Source organism: Narcine bancroftii, chromosome 3, assembly GCF_036971445.1.
Source record: "Narcine bancroftii isolate sNarBan1 chromosome 3, sNarBan1.hap1, whole genome shotgun sequence".
NCBI classification, from domain to species: domain Eukaryota; kingdom Metazoa; phylum Chordata; class Chondrichthyes; order Torpediniformes; family Narcinidae; genus Narcine; species Narcine bancroftii.
The window spans coordinates 162,300,477-162,320,448 of NC_091471.1; the positions used below are offsets into that span (position 1 = coordinate 162,300,477).

The window sequence follows — 19,972 nt, forward strand, 5'->3', positions numbered from 1 at the left end:
AGTCATTTTCAGCTGCAGACACGTGGGTCTGTTCTGAACAGTTCTCTGAATTGTGTTTCAAGATGGTGTGGGAATGGGAAGAGGAAATGGTTAATGGTTGAAATAATTTTCAGAAAGCCCTTCTTCCTCCAAGAATTTTGACATGTGTAATAATGTTCTTGATGGATACCTGAGGCATTCATCAATTTTCCATTTCAGCCTAATTCAAGGAATTTGTTTGACTGTGAAGTAGAAATGATGTGTGCTCCATTTACACACTCCAAATTCAAAATTATCGGCCTGTGCAGGCATGCCTAATTTACATTCTCTCCTAAGAATAAATAAAAAAGCATCTGCAGAGTGAAGAGTTCAGGTTCGAGTGTCCAACTGCTTCCCTTATCAGATTCTACAAGCCATAGCACATTATTTACATTGAGTATACGTAAAATATTTTTGTTCATTTCTGGAGAAAATGAATATCATTATCTTCTTGGTCTAGTACACCTGTACTAGACCAAGAAGAAAGAAGGGCTTTCTGAAAATTATTTCAACCATTAACCATTTCCTCTTCCCATTCCCACACCATCTTGAAACACAATTCAGAGAAATGTTCAGATAGGCTGGATGGTGAGTCAGTGGTTGAATGGCAGGCCACACTGATGCAACCATAGGTGAAATAAATACTGAAACACAGACATTATGTAATTTAAGTTTTCAATTGTCTCTGCTTAAAGTGAGCAATGTACAATGGATGAACATAGTTGACAATAATTTATCAAAAATAATTCACAGAAAATATTAAATAAATAAACAAAAAAATCCACAGAAAAAGTTCAAGGAACGAGATCAATTATATTCTTTTCAAAAACTATGATGATACATTTCAGGTCAGGGAAGGCATCTTCAAATCTGAAAATGCACCAAATATCACGAGTTAGTCATTAAAATTACATAATAAAAGAAACTAAGGAGAAAAATGAGTCACAACGAAAACAAAATAAGCTAACACCAAACCAGACAGCAGCTCAAAAAGTGGGAAACTTGATTTTGTTTGTTGTTTGAGAGCATTTTGATATTGGGTGACATAGTTGTTGATGCCAATAGCAAGCCATCATCTAAATGGGCACGGGTCATATCTGTTCTCAAGTGTTTCTTGGTGTACTTCATGTTTGAGAAAAGTTGTTCACACATGTATATTCTGCCATACAGTGATGCCATCTTTTTGGTGTGTTCCATCAAGTTTTTATAATTCCCAAATGGAAGAAGATATTTTTTGTAGAAGTCAATCAAAAACCCATCATCTGCATTAAATTTGGATTTCAACTAATTGCTACACTGCATCTCAATAAATTCCATCTGAAAATGTTCTTGTACTGTTTCCATATCCACACTGATTGGAGTTGCAAACAGCTTGAAGTCACTTGCCTGCAAACCAAAAAAACAGCAAAATGAGCAAACCCAAAAAAAAATCAGCAAAATGAGACAAAAACTCATTTTTCAAGTCATGGAGAACAGACACAGAAGTACCTGGATTAGTTGGCTCGCATTGTTGGAGATTGGGAAAATGTGCAAAATTTGATTTTTTAAGCTAGCTTTCCTACAATCGAAATTTTGTTTATAAGGCAACAAAATGGACATACATCTTATGGATCAGCCGACTTCTTTTCCTTGAAGTTGCAAGTTCAGGCTGTTCAGATGAGACATAACATGCACCACTGGGATCATACTTGCTTTCAAGGAATATTGCCACCTCTTCATGCAGGGCAATACTTTATCCAGCATTGTTCCACAGCTAAGCCAGCCAACATTGTAAAAGCATGTGCTTCCAATAAAAGTTGTTGGTATTGACGATGATTCAAACTACTGGATAGAATCAGATTAACTGCCTTCACTATATTCTTCAATTTGAGAGATTTTTCACACAGAGCCTCTTGATGGATGATGCAATTCTTTTTTTACATTGTGTGAAATTCCAAGGTCATTAATGTGCCTTTGGAGCAAAGCAATGGTGCCTTATCCCTCCAACCATTGCTGGCTGCTCCATCAGTTGTTCTGTCCACTAGCTTTGACAGATCCAGTTTCATGTCTGCCATCAATTTCTGCTGAGCTTCCAAAAAAAATGTCTGCTCCTGTGAGGGTGTCCTCAATAATATCAAAACTTGACCTTATTCCTTGAACAAAGACTGCAAGTTGAGCAGCGTCTTTTAAATCTGTGCTTTCGTCAAGTGTGATGGGAAAAAAAACTGAAAATTTTTGCAGTTGTCCTTTAAGCGACCTCTGTCTGACATTTCTTCGATTCGCCGTGCGGCTGTTCTTCTTCTTCTTCGAGAGAGAATAACAATTTTTTTCCTCAAGGCAAACAATGCCCACAACTGCCATCAAACTCGCGTGTGTATTTCTTCCCATTTCAGCATTCTTCTTTGTGAATACTGAACTTTGTTTTTCAAGCTTTCTTTCAGTCTCCAAGCTTCATCTGCCCTAGCTTGTCCACTCAATTCCTTCAATTTTTCAAGTTATTTCATAGTGATGTCTGAGGTTGAACTCCTTGTTCACTGCAACAATTTCATTGGAAAACATTGCACAAATAAATAATTTTCAGTCCAAGTTTCTTGGAAATGTTGGCACTCAGCATCTATCTTCCTGCTCTTTGTCACCATGCTGGAGTGATAAAAAATCTCATCAAGAATCTAATCATTGTTAACAAAATTTCTGAGAAAGAAATCTTTCACAATTTTCACTTAAAGATTAAAAATTACGTAAAGACAGAGAACCAAATAAAACTAAATAAACCTCTTGATTCTGAATAATCTCACGTCATAGTGAACCTTTTTAACATTGAAGTGCATTACTGTGATAGTACAGATCTATCACCAATGTACATAGTGTATATAGTTACTGTATCTAGACTGTGCTTACAGCGATTGGCTGAGAGCTTAGCCACACCTACTGTCTGGGCCTTAAAGGGTTGTGTCCCTAGCCAGGTCGGATCATTCCAGACTGGTCGGCCACCTGTGAAGAGCTCCTGTCATTTGCTAATAAAAGCCTTGGTTTGGATCAACAAGTCTTTGATTCTTTCGACGAGCTCTACAATTACAAAACACTCATGATGTATAAATAAAAAAATATAAATAAAAATAAAATTTAAAACTCATTCTAGCATTGAGAGGACGCGACTAGTTTTATCTGGATGATGTCTCTTTAAAGGCACATCAAGTGTAATGAAATAGAAAATAAATCAAATAGATAATTAACTGAATAAAAAAACTGATGTAAATTGAGGAAAAATTAATATAAAACTGAAAACTCACCTTGGCTCAATTTTCAGTACAACTGGCATGAGCCTCTCGAAAAAACGAGTTCTGATGAAGAATAAGTACTATGCAACAATTCAAGTTCCGAAACTAACAGCTGGGTGAAGCCTTGACTATGTGATTGCTTCAGGGTGACATCTATTAACTTTTTAGGTATTTGCTGTGTTGTTCATGTTCATGTGGGTCCCACAGGTTAAGAACCAGACCAAAGTTGAGGGACAAAGCACATATTTATTTCGGGGATGCAAAAGGACAACAAGGTCATATGCTAGGCAAACCTGTACACACATTCACACACATTACGCAAGGGGTAAATATACACTTCGAATAACGAGGGAGGAACCGACAGAAGACTGGGGGAAATTACATGAATACACACATTCAACAGTCAGGATCAAGGTGATATTATATGCCCCCACCCCTTGACCAGTACGGACACGGCTTTTGCTACCTAACCTTGGGGGTCACCCCAACCCAGTGCCACGAGGTCCAAAAGAGGCAGAACAAAGGGGCATATGGTCCTTTAAAGTTCTGCAGGCATTATTGTGGGGGATCATCACTTGGGGCAGACTGGGCCCCATTGGCTGCTGTGGCCAATAGCTCGAAGGCAAATGCAGGGGCTCAGCAGGGGTCAGCTGAGGTGATTCACCTGGGCCAACTGGGTAAAGGTCAGGGCTGAGTCTGGGTATGCTGTCTGGACTGCAGCACCTGGTGATTTAGGTGGGCCAATCACAAGGGTCACCTTGATGACTTGGGGTGAGTCTTTGACCTTGATTGGCAGGTAGTGTGTCCTCCAAACAGGAGCACAGCAGCGCCACCAGGTGGTGGATGTTGCCTTTCCTTTACATGCTGTTTACTCATTTTTTTATATAGCTGATGATATTTTTGGTTCTACATCTACTTTTCGACATTTAACAAATTTTTTCCATTTTGCAATTACTTTGGTTTTTTTGCACTACTTGTATCAGTGGGTCAGGTGCACATGGTACTTTTGCATTGGGTTGCAGGCCGGATAAATTTGGATTGCGGGCCGTAGGTTGCCCACCCCTGGTCTAGTAGCTACTTCTCAACGATTCACTAATCTCGCAGGTCTATTTAGATTCTTAGCCTGATGCCTCATCTTTGAGTAGGTGCCAAACTAGATATTTGAGGACAGGAATGTCTACTGAGGTTATTATCTCTGCTTAGTCAGTCTGTGTTATTTAGCTTTAGGTTTCTCCTTGGGACCCACTGGGACACAGTTTAGCGTGTAAACCCTCTGCTGCTTTGTCAAGAACTAAGTGGAACTTGCTCAGACCGCAGAGGGGTGCAGTTAGGGTGGCCATATATCTGGTGTGTTACTGAACCCGGCATCTATGCTGCCGGGTTGTGCCCAAGGGCTGGCCTGATGAACTGGTGGAGTGCCTGAAAGCCGCTGGCGCCCAGCTCTACTGCTCCGACGGCCCACTCCTCCTACCGCTCTGCACCGAGCTGGCCAAAGCTGTGTGCGGCATTGCCAGATCTGCCCTTTCCTCTTCACCCTCTTCAAGGGGCTGGATGACCACTTCTCCGGCTGCTCTGGAGCCACATTGCCATCATAAACAGCATCGACCCGTCCTATGGCCCCACTCTCCGGGGCCAGGACTCTGACATCCTAGGCAACATGCAGTGGATGGTGGGTGAGCAAGTCAGACTCTCCACCATCCACTTCATCTTCGTGCTGGCCATGCACAGCGCAGCTGAGGCGGTCTCCTGTCTCCTCTCTCCCCACTGCCCTAAGATGCCAACACCGACATAGACTTGGCAGCAGCTGTCATCCATCTGCTGCTTGACACCTTGGAGGCTGGAATCCCGTCGAGCTGTGGTCTGCCTGGCCCTGGAACCACTGAGTGACTGCAGGCACTATCAGCAGATATCTGCCTCCTCTGCTAAGGGAATTAGCAGGGTGCAGAGAACCAAGCAGACTGAATGGATACTAAATAAATACCAGTAAATTTAATAGCACTAATATCTTCCCAAAACCCTACTCCCCATCACCAGCCAAGAAAGATGATTGGGTGTCTGCTGGCCCAAACTGTGGGCCTGTGGAAAACTAACCCCCCCCCCAACCCCCCCAAGAGTAATTGGAAGGAATCAGGTGAAGCTGATGCTAGGCTTGGTGACATGAGGCATGGTGCTGGAACAGAATGGATACAGACGCATCCTTACCCGTCTGCACCAGTACCAGGGCCTGGACGCTCACTGCCCCTCACAGAACCCCAGCTCGTGCTGTCATCCACTCTCAGTCCTGATAAAGGGTTCCAGTATTGGTGTATTACTTGGAAATCATGAAAATCTGTAGACACCATGATTGAAGTGAAAAAACACAGGCTGGAGAAACTCAGCAGGTTAAACAGTGTCCTTATGTAGCAAAAGTAGAAATATGTAACCAACACTTTGAGCTTGTATTACTTATTCTTATTTTTGTAATTTAAAAAAAATATAGAAGTTTCAGGTTTTGTGCTTTTCATTTTTTTCTGCAAAATATATGTTTTTGAAAATCGAAATTAGCAATTTTTTTTGGGGGGGTACATGTAATTGGTCTTGCCTAGGGTGCAAAAGAGTCTGGGTACTTGTGATCTAGTTTTCCCCTTCCACAAGGGACATTGGCAATTGTGAAACTGAAGTGATTTCTTGCACTGAATCAATTTTTGTGGTCCTGCCTTGATATGTGTTTATTAGTCCTGTCCACTGGACACATCACATCCACATATGGGTGTGATGTCATCCTAGCATCCAAGGTTCTCAATGATTCATACATACGGCTACTCTTCATCGACGACAGCTCGGCCTTCAATATCATTATTCCCTCAGTGCTGGACAAGAAGCTACAAACACTGGGCCTCTGTACCCCACTCTGCAACTGGATCCTTGACTTTCTCATCGGAAGACCACAGTCAGTACGAATTGGACACAGTGTCTCCTCCTCACTGATTATCAACACAGGGGCACCCCAAGGATGCGTGCTCAGCCCACTGCTCTATTCGTTATACACCCATGACTGTGTGGCCAGGCACAATTTCAATTCAATCTACAAATTTGCCGATGACATCACAGTTGACGGCAGAATCACAAACGGCAATGATGAAGCATACAGGAGGAAGATAGATCACCTCGTTAAATGGTCTAAAAATAGCAACCTTGCCTCAATGTCAGCAAAACCAAGGAGATGATTGTGGACTTCAGGAGGAAGTCAAGGGAACACAACCTAATCCTCATCGAACACTCAGTTGTGGAGAGGGTCAAGAACATCAAATTCCTGGGTGTCAACATCTCTGAGGATTTGTCCTGGAGCCATCACATTGATACAATCACAAAGGCGGCTTGCCAGTGGCTATACTTCGTTAGGTGTCTGAGGAGATGCAGCATGTCACCAGAGACTCTTGTAAACTTCTACAGGTGTACCAAGGGGAGTATTCAGATCAGTCGCATCACTGCCTGGTATGGAGATGCAAACTCTCAGGACAAGAATAAACTCCAGAGGGTTGTTAACTCGGTCTGCAACATCACAGGCATCAGAATTCATCCCATCAAGGATATCTACATGAGATGGTGTCTTAAAAAAAAGCAGCCTTTATCCTCAAAGACCTCCACCACCCAGGCCATGCCCTCTTCACTCTGCTACCATCGGGGAAATGGTACAGGAGCCTAAACATGACCACTCAGGGGCACAAGGACAGCTTCTTCCCTGCGGACTTCAGGAGGACGTCAGGGGAATAAGACCCAGTCCTCATCGAGGGCTTAGTAGGAGAGAGGGTCAAGAACTTCAAATTCCTGGGTGTCAACATCTGTGATGATCTGTCCTGGAGCCTCCATGTTGATGCAATCACAAAGAAGGCTCACCAGCGGCTATACTTTGTTTGGCATCTGAGAAGATTTTGTATGTCACCGGAGACTCTTACAAACTTCTACAGGTTTACATGTTTGTGAAACCTAGCTCTCTCCACGCAACCAGCCCAAGTTCGGGTCTCAGCCTTGCTGCAGTCTGGATTCTCTGCAAACCCTGCTCATACTCTGGAACTGCGTTTCACAATCAGGACTGATGGGTGAGCCACATCCTGGGCCACCAGGATTACTGAACATATGGATGCCAAAGTGGTACTGTATCCCACTTCCAGCTTCCCTTTTTGAAGGGAGAACATTTCCCTAGGATCATTTCCAGCCTGTTAGATAGGATTAGAAACTTCCCTCCACAACCTGACACAGGAAAACAAACTACAAACCTGGGGAAACATAAAGCTACATTGGGACATTCTTCCCCTCCAACAATGCTAACCATGACTTGGTGGTGGAACTTGTGTCTGATGTATGTGGGTTTATCTTACTTCAGAGAATTGAGCATCAAACTCGAGACTAGTGCTTTAGGGCAGTGATGAGGGGGATCTCCACTGTGAGAAATGACACCTTTAGTGTGAAATATTAATCCAAGTTCTGCATGGTCTTTTATTTCCTGATACTGGCTATGTGAATAGAGTCTGTTTCCGGAATTAGAACAAACTAGCGTAGTGGTTGGCACAACGCTATTCTAGCGCCAGCGACACAGCTTTGAATCCGGTGCTGTCTGTAAGGACTTTGTGCATTCACCCCATGACTAAGTGGGTTTAGTCCGTGTTCTCCCATTTTGTCTCAACTTCCAAAAAATGGACAGGGTTGTTTGGTTAATTGGGTGTAATTGGGTAACTCGGAAGAGCTTTCCACCAGACTGCATCATTAAAATCATAATTTAGAAAAAAATGAACAATTGAAGAAGTACTGCACTGGCTGGAAATATTGTGTAGTACCCAAAAGAAGAGCTGCATGAAAACACAAGTCTTTCCTTTAGATTTCATTGTTCATTCAGGTTTCCTGTAAATTGTTTTGAACGGAGATCAAGTTTCTTACCTGAAATCTGACCCACTTCTCCTCACTTTCCATTACACTGTCTAGTCCTCACACACTTCTCTGTAGTACAGAGAAAGAATGTGTCTTTCTTTGCCAAATTAAACACAAATTATTTCCAGATATTCAACAAACCACTGCCCCATTTTACCAGAAAAGTAGCAGCTGACTTGTATTTGGGCGGCATGGTTGGTGTAGCAGTTAGCGCAATGCCTTTACAGCACTAGTGATCGGGACTGGATCTGGGTTTTAAATCCCACGTTGTCTGTAAGGAGTTTGTATGTTCTCCCCATGTCATTGTTGGTTTCTCCAGGGGCTCTGGTTTCTTCCCACCCTTCAGAAGGTACTGGGGTGTAGGTTAATGGGTGTAAAGTGTGACCTGTTCGGATGGGACGGTTTGTACCTCAACTGGAAGGGGACTAACATCCTTGAGGGTAGACTTGCTAGTGCTGCTCCGGAGAGTTTAAACTAGATATGCAGGGGAGGGGAACAAGAGTGTTAGAGCAGATAGTGAGATGGAGGCGGACAAGAGTCACGTGAGGACTGCATGTGTAGACACAAATCAGAGGTTTGTACGTGATAGAAATGTTCTCAGGTGCATCTATTTCAATACAAGAAGTATTGTTGAAAGGCTGATGAGCTTGGGGCATGAATTGATCACTATTGCTATTAATGAGACTTGGTTGCAGGAGGGGCAGGTCTAACTGCTCAGTGTTCCGGGGTTCCATTGTTTCAGACATGATAGAGGGGGAGGAATGAAAGGGGGAGGAGTGGCATTGCTAGTCAGGGAAAATATCACAGCTGTGCTTAGACAGGACAATCCAGAGTGTTCGTCTACAGAGGGCATATGGACGAAGTTGAGGAATGAGAAAGGTGCGACTACAATGATGGGGTTGTATGATAGACCGCCCAATAGTCAGAGAGAATTGGAGGAGCAACTTTGCGGAGAGATAGCAAACTGATGTAAGATACAGAAAGTTGTGATAAGAGGAGATTTTAACTTTCCTCATATTGGCTGGGACTCCCATACTGTAAAAGGGCTGGATGCCTTGGAATTGGTCAAATGTGTACCAACAAGAGAGGATGCAATAACTGATCTCCTATGAAGGAACCAGACAGGTCAGGTGACAGAAGTAAGTGTAGGTGAACATTTTGGATCCAGTGACCATAATGTCATTAGTTTCAAGTTACCAGTGATTATGAATAAGGATTGGTCTGGTCCTCAAATTGAGATTATAAATTAGAGAAAGGCCAATTTTGTGAAAGGATCTAGGAAGAGTGTTTTCTGGCAAGGATCTATTCAGTGAGTGGAAGGCTTTCAAAGGTGAAATTTTGAGAGTGCAGAGTTTGCATGTACCTGTCAGGATTAAAGGCAAAGTTAACAGTCATTGGTGACCTGGTTAAAAAATGGTGAGAGGTGCATAGGAGGTGTAGGCTATAAGAATCAAATGAGGTAGTTGTAGAGTATAGAAAATGTAAGAAAATACTAAAGAAGGAAGGCAAAAAGAAGACATGAGGTTACTTTGGCAGATAACATGAAGGTAAATCTGAAGGGTTTCTACAAGTATATTTAAAGGATAGTAAGGGACAAAATTGGTCCCCGAGAGGATCAGAGTGGTTGTCTATGTGGGGAGCCTCACAAAATGGGGGAGATCTTTAACAGATTTTTTGCATCATTATTTACTCAGGAAACTGGCAGAGTGCATCAGGAAGGAAGGAAGGAAAACAATGGAAGTGTCATGGTACAGACAGAGATTGAGGAGGAGGAGATGCTTGCTGCCTTTACAGTGAATAAATGTAGATACATCCCCCCAGGCCAAATAAGATATTCCCTCTAACCTTGAGGGAGACTAGTGTAGAAATTGCATGGACCCTGGCAGAGATATTCAAAATGCCCTTAGCCACAGGTGAGCTGCTAGACGTTTGGAGGATAGCTCATGTGGTCCTGCTGTTTAAAAAATTCTCCAAAAATAAACCAGGTAATCATAGACTGGTGAGCCTGATGTCAGTAGGAGGTAAATTATTGTAAGGAGTTCTGAGAGATAGGATATATAGGTATTTGGACAGCCGTGGGCTGATTAAGGACAGTCAGTATGGCTTTAAGTCATGTTTAACGAATCTTGTAGAGTTTTTTGAGGAAGCTATCAAGAAGGTAGATGAAGAAAAGGCTGTAGATGTTGACTATGTGGACTTTAATGACAAGGTCCCACATGGGAGGTTAATTTAGATGGTTGAGATTCTAGGTATCCATGGAGAGGTTGTAAACTGGATTTGTAATTGGCTGGGTGGGAGAAAACAGAATGGTAGTGGATGGTAGTGGTAGCATGTATATATGACTGTCAATGGGTAGCTGGCCTGTCCCCCACCGGTGACTCGCTCCCTGGTAACTCCACCCCTTGTGACTCTGGAATAAAGGTCGACCTCCCTTTCCCTGTCCTCAGTTGAGCATTTGGAATCGAGCCAGCTACAAGTCTAAAGTGCAATAAAGCCCCACTCGATGACTTTGGAGTTATTGATAAATTTATTACACTTTAAATCTTCCTCACGGGACGGACAAACTGCTGCGACCTGACAGGCTAGAGTTCGACCCACAGATACCTGGAGCCCCAGAGCTGTACAAGCAGTGGATTGAGTGCTTCACAGACTTCCTGGAAGCTTCTGAGGACCTCGTGGACTCTTATGAGAAGAAACTCAAGCCACCTGACGATCAGGGGGTGAATGACCTCCCCGCTGTGATGACGAAGTTTTGCAACCTCTACAGACCATGGATAAATGAAGTCTACTCACAGTACCTCTTGGCCTCAAGAAAACAGCAACCTGGTGAGTCTCTGGACAAATTTCTATTGGGCCCTGCATGATCTGGGGTAAGAAAACAGGGACAATATTCCTGCCCCAGTATCAGTAGACCAGTATGTGGAAGAGCTGATCCGGGATGCCTGCATGGCTGGGGTGAGGTCCAATTACATCTGCCGGCAACTGCTAGAGGAAGACAGGCTGCCGCTGCAGAGAGCCCTCCAACTTGCTAAGACTCTAGATTCAGCCCACCGCAACGATGAATCCATCACTGCCGGCAACGGGCCCTCATCGTGCAGGCTGCGGGTATAGCCAGTTTGGGACACTATGTCACAGACCACCTCTGTACAGGACCCAACCCCATCACCACCTCCTCCACTGCCACAGCCGAGCACCCAAAGTGCTACTTCTGCTACTTCCGGCAACGCTGCCTAGTGAGAGAAGCCACCTGCTTGGGATGTGGGAAGAAAGGACACTATGAGAGAGTATGTAAGTCAAAGCCTTCCCTGCTGAGCAGCGCCGTGTGCACCCCCAGGGGGTTGGCCATTGAACCTGACTCCATTTTCTCCTGGAGTGATGACGTTACTTCCAGCCTCAAGCAGTTCGACCGTGTGGTACCTATGACATAGATATAAAAAGGGAGGAGGTCCTGAAGAGGGATTACAGTGAGTTAGGATGGAAGCTAAGAGACAGGACCTCCAGGGTAGTGATCTCTGGATTGCTACCTGTGCCAAATGCAAGTGGGGGGAAAAAATGGAAGGATCAGATGGATGAATGTGTGGCTGAGGAGCTGGTGCAGAAGGCAGGATTTCAGATTCTTAGACCATTGGGATCTCTTCTGTGGGTGGCATGACCTCAACAAGGACAGGTTATACCTGAGCCCAAAAAGGGCCAATATCCTGGTGGACAGGTTTAATAGAGCTGTTGGGTATGGTTTAAACTAATTTGGCAGGGGATGGGAACCTGAGCAATAGGACAATGGATAGGAAAGAGAAAATAGGAAAAGTTCAGATAGGCAGTGAAATTAAAAGGGCAGAATGAGCAGAAAGGGATCGGAGAGTATGGTCAAGTGTGTCAGGTAACAAGGTGAAGGGTGTGGGGAGTAACAGATTAAAGGTATTATACACAAACACATGAAGTATGAGAAATAAAATGGATGAGCTTGAGGCTCAACTGCATATTGGAGGGTATGATGTTATTAGGAAAACGGAGACATGGCTACAGGAGGGCCAGGATTGAGAAATTAATATTCCAAGGTATACATCCTATCGATAGGAGATAGGTGGGTAGAGGGGGTGGGGAGGTTCTGTTGGTGAGGAATGATTTTCAGTCCTTTGAAAGGAGCGGCATAAAAGCAGGTGGAGTAGTGTCTGTTTGGATAGAGTTGAGGAATTGCAAGGCAAGAGGACCGTAGTGGGAGTCATATACAGGCCTCCAAACAGTAGCTCAGATATAGGAGGCACAATAAATCAGAAGTTAAGATTGGCATGTTAGAATGGTAATGATACAAAAATGCAGAAATATCTAGCTGGTTAGGGTCTGCAAGAAAGTGAGTTTATAGAATGTCTCCAGGATATATTCTTAGAGCAGCTCCTGATGGACTCCTCTGGGGGGAAGACAATTGTGGATTTGGTGTTGTGTAACAATGTGGATTTGATAAGGGACCTTGAAGTAGGGGAGCCATTAGGTAATAGTGACCATAATATAGTAAGTTTTAATTTGCAATTTGAAAAGGAGAAGGAAAGAAAGTTGGAAGTATCAGTATTATAGTTGAATAAAGGGGATTATGCAGCTATGAGGGAGGAGCTCGCCAAATTAAATGGAAGGATACCTGGTTGGGAGAACTGTGGAACAGAAATGGCAGGTATTTCTAGGCATTTTTCAGAAGATACAGGACCAGTTCTTTCCAAAGAGAGAGAAAGGTTCTAAGGTGAGAAAAGGGCAACCATGGCTGACAAAGGAAATCAAGAACAGTATCAAGACCAAGGAGAGGAAGTATAATATAGCAAAGGGGAGTTGGAAGCTAGAGGATAGGGAAACCTTCAAAGAGCAACAGAAGATAACTAAGAAAGATATACAGGAGGAAAAATGAGCTACGAGAGTAAACTAGACAATAATATAAAAGGGGATAGTAAAAGCTTCTTTAAGTATGTAAAGAGCAAAAAATTAGTTAGAACCAAAACTGGGCCCTTAGAAATGGGCAAAATTATTACAGGAAGCAATGAAAAGGCTGACGAGTTTAACAGAACCTTGGATCTGTCTTCACCAGGGAAGATACAGGTAAAGGTCATATAGGGAGTAGTGGTCCTGTGGTATCAAAGGAATTGATAGAAATTCCAACGGTAATGGAGGAATTGATAGAAATCCAGATTCAAAAGCACGTGGTCTTGAGTAAATTGAATGGACTGAAGGCTGATAAGTCCCCAGGGCCTGATGGAGCTTAGGGAGGTTGCTCTTGAAATTGTGGACGCATTGGTCGACATTTTCTGATGTTCTATAGATACAGGAGAGGTCTCTGTGGATTGGAGGGTGGCTCATGTTGTTCCACTTTTTAAGAAGGGAGGGAGGGAGAGAACAGGCAATTACAGACCAGTTAACCTGACGTCAGTAATGGGGAAGATGTTCAAATCTATTATAACAGAAGAAATAACTGAACACTTAGAAAGACAAAATAGTATCATTACAAGTCAGCATGGATTTCTGAAGGGAAAATCATGCTTGACTAATCTGAAATTTTTTGAGGATGTGACGAGGAGGGTGGACATGGGAAAGCCAGTGGATGTGGTGTACTTTGACTTTCAGAAGACTTTTGATAAGGTCCCACGCAGGAGATAAGTGGGAAAAATCAGAGAGCATGGTATTCGGGGTAGGGTGCTGACATGGATAGAAAATAGATTGACAAACAGGAAATGGAGTTGGGGTTAATGGATCACTTTCATGATGGCAGGATGTGACAAGTGGGGTCCCACAGGGCTCGGTGCTGGGCCCTCAGTTGTTTATCATATATATTAATGATTTAGTAAGGGGGTTATAAATAAATTATCAAATTTGCAAATGACACGAAACTGGGTGTCAGTGTGAAGTGTGGGGAGGATGTTAGGAAAATGCAGGGGGACTTGGACAGATTAAGTGTGTGGGCGAATGCATGGAGGATGCAGTTTAATGTGGATAAATGTGAGGTTATCCATTTTGATGGCAGGAACAGGAAGGCAGATTATTATTTAAATGGAGTCAAGTTAGGGAGTGGGGAAGTGCAACGTGATCTAGGTGTACTTGTATATCAGTCACTAAAAGCTAGCATGCAGGTTCAACAAGCTGTGAAAAAGGCAAATGGCATGTTGACCTTCATAAAAAGGGGAATAGAGTGTAGGAGTAAAGGTGTCCTTCTGCAGTTGTACAGGGCCCAGGTGAGACCATACCTGGAGAATTGTGTCCAGTTCTGGTCTCCTAATTTGAGGAAGGACATTCTCGTTATTGAGGGAATGCAGCGTAGATTCACAAGGTTAGTTCTCAGGATGGCGGGATTGTCGTATGCTGAAAGGTTGGATAAACTGGGGTTGTATATGTTGGAATTTAGAAGGATGAGGGGAAATATGATTGAAGTATATAAGATTATTAAGGGATTGGACATGAGAGAAACTGATTACATGTTCCTGATATTGGGGGAGACTAGGACTAGAGGCCATAGTTTAAGAATACAGGGAAAGCAATTTAGCACAGAGATGAGAATTATTTTTACCCAGAGAGTTGTTGGTCTGTGAAATGCTTTGCCACAGAGAGTGGTTGAGGCAGGTTCTCTGGATAAGTTCAAGAGGGAGTTAGATAAGGTTCTTGTGAACAGGGGAATTAAAGGTTATGGGGAGAAGGCAGGACATGGTACTGATAGAGTAAGATCAGCTATGATCTAAATGAATGATGGTGCTGGCTTGATGGGCTGAATGGCCTACTCCAGCACCTATTATCTATAGTTTATTGTGACCCAGGGGTTGCCATCTTACCCAACTCCACTTCCACCTTCGGGAACACATCACTTCTATGGTCTTCTTCCAATTCTCCTGGTGTGGCTGCGTGGTCAACATGGGGACCACCATCTTACTGAACTGGCTTCCCCTCCAACAGTGATGGTGACCCAGTACTGGCATCCATCATCTTAGATCAAGGCAGCCCTCAGCCCTCGATGATGGAGATTGAGGTAAATGGGAAACAAATTAACTGCCTGTTCGACAGTGGAAGCACTGAAAGCTTTATCCACCTGGACACTGCTCACAAACTCTCTCTCCCCATCAGACCAACGAGCAACACGATGTCAATGCCCATAAAGGACCAATCTGCCGAGATTCGTGGGTATTGTTTTGCATTGTTAATGGTGGGGGGGGGGGGGGGCGGGAAAAGTTATGACTGATGCTGATGCCTCAGCTCTGCGCACCAATCCTTCGAGGGCTGGACTTCCAGAGCCAGTTCAGAAGTGTCACAATGGCGTTCGGGGCTGGGGGGGAAAATCACCCAACACTGTATACAATCCCCAGCTCATGGCCCTCCCCCCAGCAGACAGCCTTCTCCTGCAATCTCTCAACCCTCTGCATACCCCCACCATCATTGTTTGAGAACCAGGCCCCAGACTGTAAGCCTATCACCACTAAGAGACACTACAGTGCTGAGGACAGGGCATTCATAAAGTCCGAGGTGCAGTGACTCCTGGCGGAGGTGGGTCATAGCGCACAGCTCCAGCCCATGGAGAGTTCAAGTCATGGTGGTGAGGGGCGAAAGTAAATCCCATATAGTGATCAACTACAGCCAAACGATCAACCACTTCACACAGCTGGGTGCATATCCCCTTCCCCGGATTGCCTACATGGTCAACAAGATCATCCAGTATAGGGTGTTCTCCATCAGTGACCTAAAGTCGGTGTATCACCAACTTCCCTTCACCCAAGCCCAGGAGACTGCCAGTATATGGCGTTCGAAGCGGATGGCAGGCTTTATCACTTCCTCTGGGTAGCCATCGGAGTCACCAAAGGTGTCTCCGTATTTCAAAGAGAAATGGATCGGATGGTGGACAAGCATAAAATGACAGCCATGTCACCATCTAGACAATGTCACCATTTGCGGCCACGGCCAGCAGGACCACGACACAAACCTTGCCTAATTCCTCCACACTGCCAAGTCCCTCAATTTGACCTACAATGGCCCTCCTCGGATGCATCATAGCACATGGTGTCATTGCCCACGACCTCATATGTCCCCTCATGGAACTCCCTAACCTGCCCAACCTCAAGGTGCTAAAAAGGTGCCTGGGGTTCTTCTCCTATTATGCCCAATGAATGCCCAACTATACCGATAAAGCCTATCCCCTGGTAAGATCCATAACCTTCCCCTTATTGGCAGAAGCCCAGGCAGCCTTCACCCAGATCAAGGGAGACACTGCCAAAGCCATGTTTCAGGTGGAAAGCAATGCCTCTGACTTCACGCTCAACCAGGCAGGTCAGTAGCATTTTTTCCCCACACACTTCATGGTCCTGAAACATAGTTTTCCTCCGTCAAAAAGGAGGCACAGACCATCATTGACATGGAATGCCACTGTCATCATTACCTGGCGCGGAAGAGATTTACACTGTTTAATACCAAATTGCAGGGCAAGATCAAAAGTGACAAAATCCTGAAGTGGAGAATCGATAATGACAACTACGACATCCTGTACCAGCTGGGAAAGCTCAACGACCCCCCCCCCCCCAGTTGTCATATCCTGGGGGATGTGCACCAGCGCACATCTCGGCTGCCTCCAGTCCCTTCACAGTGACTTTTGCCACCTCAGAGTCACTAGATTTTTTTCACTTCGTGAAAGCACAGAACCTTACCTACCCCATTGAGGATGTCAGGTCATTGACCAGACACAGTCAGATTTGCACGGAGTGCAAACCACGGTTCTTCCGGCCTGACAGGTCGCCCTTGCCCTCATCCAACATGAACGTCATTGATGAGTACTCCAGTTTCCCTTTTACCATCCCCTGTCCCGACGTAACCTCTGTGCAGTGAACTGGAATTCACTGTCGAAGTATTGTTCAGATGGCTGGCTCCTCCCCTGGTTCCACCCTCATCTACCCCAATATAAACCTTGGTTTTCCCACCTTACCTCAGATTCATCTGAGGACTATTGTGTCTACTGGCCATTGATTGTAAGCTATTAAAAGCGCGTTTGTACTCCTCACTTGTCTCTGAGAGCATTCAATCACGTTACAATTTTAATAGCTTAACTTTGAAACAGGATGGAAGTCATGTTGAAGCCAGGCATGCTCCAGATTGACTGTCTGTCCTCTGAGGCCCCAGAGGAATTTTCCTACTGGCTGGAGTGCTTCCAGACCTACCTGATGGTCCTTCAACTCGGATGGTCTCCGAAGATTGGCACTTATCTCTCGAGTCGGCCGCAAAAGGTATGCTATCATCAGAGACTGTGCTACCTAAGAGTCAGCCATAGAAGGCTTGAAGGCCCATTACATGAGGCCCTAGAACAATGTGCTGGTGAGGCACTGACTCTCACAACATCGGTAGCGACCGGGTGAGTCGCTGGATGTCTATATTCTTGAACTGTGGCTCCTGACCAGAAAATGCCACCAGGAAGCGGCCACGGCTCGGGTGAGAGAGGAGGAACAAATCCGGGACATCCTTGTGGCAGGAGTGAAGTTGAAGTACATGAAGCAGCGACTGCTGGATTTGGGGAAGAAAGACCTGGCCAGTACCCTGGAGCTGGCAAAAGCCCTCGAGCAAGCCCAACTGGGAGTCAACAACCTCATGGGTGAAAGCGGTACCTTTTCAGATGACCAAGTCATTGGGGCACCTGTGACCCCTGCAGTCCCAGGGCCGACTGCTGCGGCCACGCGTGACCAGGGATGCTACTTCTGTGGACAGGCACAGCACCCCCATGCCTGATTCCTCATGAAGGATTCCGTGTGCAAAGAATCCAGTAAGCAAGGGCACTGGATGAAGGTCTGCCAGGCTTAAGGGAACCCAAAGAAAGCGACTACATGTGCAACCCACGAATCATCGCTCGACCTGTGCCCAAGTCCCAAAGGACCAGCCTCTGCCTCTCCAGGCTGTTCGCTGCCAGAATTTTTCGGTGCCTCATGACGGGACCTGCCACTGGAAATGAAGCATCGCAGGAAGCCATAGCGGCCATCTTACCGCACCTCGAGGTCGGCGCCACCTAGTCCATCATTGGTTCAAGATGGAGGGTGGCCATCTTGCTGCCCTTTGTGGTCAATGTGGCCCTTTGTGTCTGCCCGTGGGCCAAGAGGAGAGATTCGACATCAGCATGGGGAGCGACGGGGTTTCCGGATCACTGGCATCAGTTGGCCTGGATCAGACAATACCTCACCAAATGAATAACATGATGATAGGGGTGAGAATAAACAGACATTGGCTCCATGGAGAGCTTTATAAACTTTGCGATGGCTCTGCGGTACCACTTAAGAGTGTACTCGACAGACTATCATAGCTTCCCACTTGTATTCTGCGATGATCCAGGGGTATTGTATAGTGCCTCTAACTGTAAAAAGGTGGAATTTTGTAAGTTCCAATTGTATGAACTGAAGGATTTGTGAGCTCCTGTGTTTCTGGGCTTGGACTTGCTGTGTCACCTTAAATGCATGACCATGGAGTACCCTCAGTTATAAGCTGAGAACTTTTATTCACACTACAATTTTATTAGCTTATTCCCTAAACGATGGACGTGCTACTCATGCCAAGTATGCTGCTGATAGACCCTCTGTCCCCCGACGCAGTTGAGAAGATCACGCACTGGCTAGACTGCTTCCAGGCCTACCTAAACATGCGCAGAGATGTCTTCCACACCGATGTACTCAGGAGGACCGCACTCGATTCGAGGGTAGGAACGAAAGGGTATGCCGTCATCAATGACTGGTCTACGTATGACGCTGCCATCAAAGCTTTGAAGGCTTGGTACCTGAAGTCGCAAAACGAGGTCCTAGCAAGGCATCTACGTTGCCAATGGCCAGCAGAGACCATTAATGACTACCTGTTGGATCTGTGGACACTTGCCAAGAAATGCAGGTATTAAGCGGCTATGGGCCGCATTCATGAGGAAGAGCAGATCAGGGACACTCTAGTAGTGGCGGTCTGCTCAAGGTATATGAGACAGCGACTGCTCGAGTCAGATAAGAAGGACCTGGCTAGTCATGTTGAACTGGCCAAATTGTTGGAGCAAGCCAAGCTCAAGAATGACGACCTTGTAGCTAGTGAATTTGCTCACCCAGGTGACCCCTTCCAAGGACCGGCTGCTTCCACTACCCCTTCCCATGCTAGTGAGAGCTCCTGCACTAGTGAATGCTTTCCCTCCAGCAAGAGCCAGCATCCCTGATCTCATTGCCTGGCTAAAGACTCAGTGTGTTCCAGCTATGGCAAGAAAGGACATTGGGCGAGGGTTTGCCACACAAAGGGAAGCCCGGGGAAGTCCACGGCCTGCACTGCTCCCAGATCCAATTTGAGCCCCAAGCCATCTGCCTCAAATTCACCCAAGCCCACTTACTGTGCTACATGCTGTTGGAACGTGGCAGTGAGGAAACGGCGCGAAAAGCCTTGGTGGCCATCTTGTCGTGACTCAAATTCAAACTTGGTGCCATCATCGTCAGAGGAAGAAGGATGGCGGCTATCTCACTGCACCATGAGGTTGACGCCATCTTACCCATGGGCAACCCAGGATGGTGGGGATCACTCGAATGAGGAGTATGGAGTCTCTGGTGTCCTAGATTTGATGGTTCTAGATCAAGACAGACCTCACCAGCTCAGAAATTCCACTAATGCCTAATTGACAAGGGCTCTACTGAAAGATTCATGGACTGTGCAAGAATACAACCTAAAGATGTATCCTTCCAATTATCGCATATTCCTTGTGTCTCAGTTGCAGTCTAAGCATATTCAACAACATTGTATAGTACATCTGTTGTTTGAAGGGAGAATTTTGTAAAATATGCCTGTACGTA

The 19,972-nt window shown here is 45.1% G+C and overlaps 1 protein-coding gene across 1 annotated transcript in view; it reads right to left on the minus strand.

Moving 5' to 3' along the window:
• Positions 1-1,494: 1,494 nt before the first annotated feature.
• LOC138757792 (SWI/SNF-related matrix-associated actin-dependent regulator of chromatin subfamily A containing DEAD/H box 1-like) overlaps positions 1,495-19,972 on the minus strand; it is a 155,910-nt gene continuing 137,432 nt past the window's right edge. Inside the window, exon 23 of the mRNA XM_069925695.1 lies at positions 1,495-2,637. Within this exon, the coding sequence (XP_069781796.1) occupies positions 2,630-2,637 (8 nt within the window). The 3' untranslated portion in view covers positions 1,495-2,629. The remainder of the gene's footprint in view (positions 2,638-19,972) is intronic.